The following is a 6032-nucleotide window of genomic DNA, read 5'->3' as shown; positions in this document are numbered from 1 at the left end:
TCCACACACACAGGGAAAGCAAATCTGGGGAAATGTTCAAAATTGATGAATATGGGTTAATATGGATGTTCATGATATATTTTTCTCAACTTTTCTGCACTTTTGATATTTTTTAAAATAAAAAATCAAGAAAGTATTGTAAAAAGCTCTTTAAGTTCAAGCAGCGCTGTTCAGGTTGGTTTAAGGATATTTAAAATACAACTAGCTCCTCTGATGAGTTAAGAATACAGTTGACAGAGTAAATGATCAGGATGAGTATCTTTCAAAAACATTTTGTTCCCAATCAAGTTGATTAGAGTCAGCTAGGCCTAAGTTTGAATCATTGTTGGGTAAACTCTTTAACCTCTTCAGGAGTCAATTTCCTCTTAGTAAGGAATAACTCATTGGTGGCTTGTGTTAAAATTGTTATACACTTGGCATTTATTGAACTGGACTTCTAATTCCTGTGCAAAAGCTTAATCCTACTTAATCCTACTGTTTGCATCTTCTTCTTTACACTCAAGCAATCCTGTGGGGTAGGTAAAGATGAGAAATAAAATGACTTTTCCAAGGTCACACAGCTAGTGAAAGACCCAGGTTTCTCAGCTCTTGGTCCTGTGCCCTTTCCACACCCGCCGGAGAGGAGGAAGTGGCGCTCATGGGGATGCAAGGATGTAGAGGAGCAAAGGGGGAGAAGAGGCCGCGTGAGGAAAGGTGGTGTGAGACTCGAGGAGGCGCCGGCCAGGGAAGAGCGCATGGAGAGACGTGTGGCGCGACCGGCCGGGGTGGGTATGGGAGGCTGTGGTTGGAGGGGGAGGGTCGCGCGGGCCGGGTGCCGGGGAGAGGCAGAAGGCCTGGGCCAGCCGCGGGGGCGCAGAAGACTGAGGCCCGGGCGGCGGGCTGGGGCGGGGGAGGCGTGGGAGGGAGTGGCGGTGGTCGTGTGTGTAGGGTCACTTCCGCACAGGTGGACCGGCCGCGTGGGTGCGGGGCGCGCGGGCGAGACCGGCACGGGGGTCTCGACCCCACCGGGCGAGTGGGGGCGGGGGCGGGGGCGGGGCCGGCCGGGCCGGGTTTTTCTGGGCCCCCCGCGGGAGCGGCGGCGGCGGCGCAGGCGCGGTTCCCGCCTCCTCCCGGCCGGCGGAGCGAGTGAAGGCTGCAGCTCGGCTTGGCTCCCGCGTCGCTGCCGCCGCCGCCGCCGCCGCCGCGAAGCCCCCCGCCCCTCTGGCGCCGCGTCGGGATGAGTTCCCGGAAAGGTGAGTGGACCACGGCGTCCCCTCCTCTCCGCCACGTGGCCCCACAGGCCGGCCTGCCCGACCGTTAATGTGTGTCTTCTTTCCTCAGTGCTGGCCATTCAGGCCCGAAAGCGGAGGCCGAAAAGGGAGAAACATCCGAAAAAGTGAGTCCACATAGCGCTAGTCCCCAGACGCCCGTCCCCGCCCTGTCGGGGGTTGCCTGCGACCGAGCAGGGGAAAGTTGCCCGGATTCCTGGAGCCGGCGGGCGGGCGGGCTGATCCCCCGGGACGCCGGCGCTCGCCTCCTGCGCGCCCCGCGGGCGGCCCGGGGGGAGGGGCGGGAGGGCGGGGGAGGGGCGCACGCAAGCCCGCGGCCGGCCGGCGGAGCATCCCCGGACCCCAGGCCTCTCCGGCCTCCTGTCGCCGCGGCCGTCAGGGGCGGATGGGCGAGGAGGCGTGGGGCGTGCGCACCCTCCCCTTGCTCTCCTAGTTGGCCGGGGGGTCGCGAGCCTTCCAGGAAGGGGCGCTGGCGTCCGGCGCCGCGTCCGGGCGTGAGGCTGCGGCATTGCTCCCACCTGGGCGCCGGGACGCTAGAGGAAGAGGAGCCGAGTGTGTGTATGTGTGAGTGTGTGTATGTATGTATATGCATGTTGCTCCTCTTCCTCCTCGGCCCCCGCCTCTCTGCCTTTTTGCTGAAAACCCGAGCTGGTTGTCAAGTGGTTTGCCTCGGGCGTGTTCCTGGCGCGAATTCAGCTCCGAGACCTGTGCGTTTCGGTGCTTGGATTTTTTTTTCCCCCCCGAAACTTTCTGCCCGGGCCGAGCGTGACTTCGCTGAGCCGCGGCTGCGCCCGGGTCTTGGGCTGCGCGGGGCGGGTGGGCGTGTGCGCAGGCGGTCCCCGGCGCGGCTGCCCAGCCCCTCATTGTGCCGGGAGGAGATGAATAGGGTGGTGATATTTCAAACGTGCCAGCCGCCAGCCACCTCCAGCTTGGCCGCGGACCGGAGTGGGAGCGGCCGGCGCCCGGGAAGCCTTTCCTGGAGAGCTGCTCCGAGACCGCAGAGCGCCGCCGCGTCTCCTTTACCCTCCTAATTTTGAAGAATCTACTAGCGTTCAGAATCTTTACTCCTCCTCCTAGATTTGTGGCTTCGCTCTTCCATTTGAGCAAGAAATACTCTAGGGTTTATTTGGTATTATAGGGATAGTCCGTGATCATCTTTAAATAAAATCACAAAGCATTTCTCGTTGGTTTGTTTTCTTTGGGGCACTAGCCTGCAGCGTCTTAGACTTTTCCCCTTCTCATACACTTTAGTGCCTGCCTAGCGAATTTCATAACCTTTGGTGGCGTCTATGAAAGCTGCGTAAGTCATTACTAATGTGATGTATCATGATATTTACTTGAACGTATGTTCAGGATGTCACAAAATGTTTATCTATATAATAAAGCCTTTCTTAAAAACAAGCACCCCGCCCTCAAGCCTACTACTAGAATGAGGGAAACATTTATTAAGGGCTTAAATTGATGGGTAAAAATTGAATTCTTAAGATTTTAAATCGCAGTGGATATTTGGTAGATTTAGGTACTTTAAAAATTAACGCTATCCCTCAATCTTATATTTGAGGTTTCCTTTGGTAAATGATGGAAATTTAGCCCATAAGTAAGGAGAACTGTAGTGTTTTGGCTCTTGAGTTTTGGTCACGACTTTCAAATTTAAGCGTTTCTTCCTACATAGCCATTTTGTTCAGAAAAGTTAAAAAGAGTTGGAAAAAAGCATGCCCTTAGTTGTGGGGATGGCTCTTTGTGTGAGGGTGTGTAGATGGTTATACGTATATATAGATCTGTTTGATTGAGGCAGTGTCATTTTTAACTTAATTCTTTGAATCATGGCAGTATTATTTTAAAGGAATCCTTGATATCATTGCTTTATTCATATATTCAACAAGTATTTGTACCACTTTCCTAGAATACATTGGTGGAGCTTTGAGCAAGAAAAGCAAAGTTTATGAAGCTTTCTCTCTCCGGGGGCTTCAGAACCGATGACAAGATGATTCCGGATAATGCTGTGAAGATAGAAAGTGAAGATGGGGTGCATTAAGTACAGTGATAGATAACATTTGAAAACTGTGCCAGTCAATTTGCGGCTCTATTTTCATGTATCTATCCCTGGTGGTCATCCTGTGAGGCAGACACTGTAGTTATCACCACTTTACAGATGAAGCAGAGGCATAGCATGAGTAAGCAACATGTCCAGCTATTCAGTTCAGTCTAGGCAGACAGAGACCAGAGCTGACACTCAGTTCTCTGAGGAGGTGGCATTTGAACAGAATTTAGAATAAAGAGAAGATGGGAGTATGGCAAAGGCCCTGGGGAGGAATGGGCTAGGAATGTTGGAGGAACCCAAAGGTCTGAGTGGCTAGAGTGCTACTGGAGAGGATGGTGATTTGGGAGGAGTCGAAATGGGTAGGGCCTGGCCTTGTAGGCCCTTGATAGGCACACAGATAGGAGTGGCAGTATCTGATTCCTATTAAAAAGTATACTGGCTGTTAATGTGGAGAATGGATTATGAGTGGCGGGAAGAACTACACACTGAGAGCTTGCCTTCCATGGTAATAGGGGAGAACTCTGGTGCCTTGCTTGACTTGAAGTGGTGTAGGGGGAGAAGTGATGGTGGAGGGACTTCCAGGAGACTGGTAGCCTCAGAGGTTTTCCTCATTTTACAGACGGCTCTGATAGAGAGTAAGGTCACACAATTAGCTTAGTTTGAACCAAAATTCGGGTCTCTAGATGCCCAGTGTTTTTGGTTTTTACTTTGTTTTCCAGAGTGGGAGAGGGGGTATAGATCTAATTTTAAACTGTATTAGTATAGTGACTGGCACACTTGAATTTTATGACTATATAGCCCTGGCTTGATGCAATATGATCTACTTCTATCATTATCTGCTTGTATGTACAAGTGCCACTTCATTCATTTTAATTCAGTTCAGTTCTGTGAGTTTTTATGGCTTGAACCACTTCCTGTAGGCTCCTTTTTTAGAATGCTAGTATTTGTAGTTGTGAGAAATGAGATTAAGATATTTCAACTGAGATTGTTAGCTTGTCAGATTGTCACTGATTGTAGTTTGCTGATTATTAATTGTGCTGCTTTGTGAGTAACAGGCAGCAGGGAAGAGCTACAGTGTCATTCAAGCACAAATCAAACCTTAAGAATTGGCTAAAACACATGTCTTGTGATAGATTTTAGCTTTGGGGCCTGAGCAACTGTATACAGTTTTTTAATTTAAAGAGTAAAAGAATTTTTTTCCTCATGTGCAACTTTTTCTTGAAACATAATTCACATACCATAAAATTCTATTTTTTAAAAATTTAGTTTTTCAAGTATATAATTTGTTTTTTAAAAATATATTTACAAAGTTGTGCAACTGTTATCTAATTCCAGAACATTTATATCACCTCAAAAAAGAAACCCCGTAGTTGTTGCTTCCCATTCTCCCTTGCCCACAGCAGTCACTAATTTGTTTTCTGTTTTTATAAGCTTAGCTATTTTGGATGTTTCATATAAATAGAATCATCAACATATGATCTTCTGTCTGCTTGCTTTCTCTTAGCATAATATTTCTAAGGTTCATCTATGTTATAGCATGTATTGGTGTTTCATTCCTTTATATTGCCAAGTAGCATTTTTTTGTGTTGTTATACTGTGTTTTGGTTGAACATTTGTGTTTTAAACTTTTTTGGCTAAAATTTTTTTAACACCTTTTTTTAAATTAAAACTTTTTATTTTGAAATAGTATGATTTGCAGGAAGTTGCAAAAACAGTACAGAGTTCCCAGTCTTCGCTTTGTCCATCTTTCCCCAGTGGTAATATAGTCTATAACCTAGAACATTGTCAAAACCAGAAAATTGACTTGGACACAGCATCATTAACTCAGGTAAGGTTTTGCTGGTTTTTACATGCACTGTGTATGTGTACAGTTTTATCAAGTGTTATCACTGGTGAAATCATCACCACGATTAGAATGCAGAACTGTTTTATCATCACAATGTAACTTCTCTTGTACTTTTTAGTAATCGCACTCTCTCTTTAGCCCTAACCCCCCATAGGCACTGATCTGTTCATCACTGTAATTTTGCTACTTTGAGAAAATTGTATAAATGGAATCATATAATCTACAACTTTAAAAATTATTACTATTTTTTAAGTTAATGGAGAAGGCAATGGCACCCCACTCCAGTACTCTTGCCTGGAAAATCCCATGGACGGAGCAGCCTGGTGGGCTGCAGTCCATGGGGTCGTGAAGAGTCGGACATGACTGAGCGACTTCCCTTTCACTTTTCACTTTCATGCATTGGAGAAGGAAATGGCAACCCACCTCAGTGTTCTTGCCTGGAGAATCCCAGGGACGGGGGAGCCTGGTGGGCTGCCATCTGTGGGGTCGCAGAGGGTCGGACATGACTGAAGCGACTTAGCAGCAGCAGCATGTATTTTGGCTGCGCTGTGGGGCATATGGGATCTTAGTTTGCTAACCAGGGATTGAACCTGTGTCCTTGCATTGGAAACATAGAGTCTTAATCACTGGACCACCAGGAAATCTGAGTATGTAACCTTTTGAGATTCACTTTTCTCAGACAGCATAGTGCCCTTTTGTCTCATCTTTGTTGCGGGTGTATTGGTAACTTCTTTCTCTTGCTCTTGCTGAGTAGCATTTCACTGTATGACTGTACCACAGTTTGTTTATCCATTATTCATTCATCTGTTGAAGGACACATGGATAGTTTATAAATCTGCTAAACATTCCTGTACAGGTTTGTAATGTAAACATGTTT

At 47.6% G+C, this 6032-nt stretch overlaps 1 protein-coding gene and 1 pseudogene across 8 annotated transcripts in view; both read left to right on the top strand.

Annotated features, from left to right (window-relative positions):
• The first annotated feature begins 622 nt into the window (after nt 1-622).
• The window catches only part of SRPK2 (SRSF protein kinase 2), a 248944-nt gene continuing 243534 nt past the window's right edge, over nt 623-6032 (top strand). For 2 of the 8 annotated variants that reach the window (XM_055590198.1, XM_055590194.1), the window contains exons 1-2: nt 623-764; nt 1321-1375. In XM_055590198.1, coding sequence (XP_055446173.1) covers nt 638-764; nt 1321-1375 — 182 coding nt within the window. In that variant the 5' untranslated portion in view covers nt 623-637. Of the gene's footprint in view, nt 765-1084; nt 1233-1320; nt 1376-5121; nt 5138-6032 lie in introns of those variants that run through there. The other 6 variants (XM_055590204.1, XM_055590200.1, XM_055590195.1 and 3 more) reach the window with 5 other exon arrangements.
• The window catches only part of LOC129659108 (60S ribosomal protein L23a-like), a 147654-nt pseudogene continuing 142774 nt past the window's right edge, over nt 1153-6032 (top strand).

This window comes from Bubalus kerabau, chromosome 8 (assembly GCF_029407905.1).
Source record: "Bubalus kerabau isolate K-KA32 ecotype Philippines breed swamp buffalo chromosome 8, PCC_UOA_SB_1v2, whole genome shotgun sequence".
Classification (NCBI taxonomy): Eukaryota; Metazoa; Chordata; class Mammalia; order Artiodactyla; family Bovidae; genus Bubalus; species Bubalus kerabau.
The sequence above is the reverse complement of the archived record's forward strand: the minus strand, read 5'-3'. Positions and strand labels throughout refer to the sequence as shown.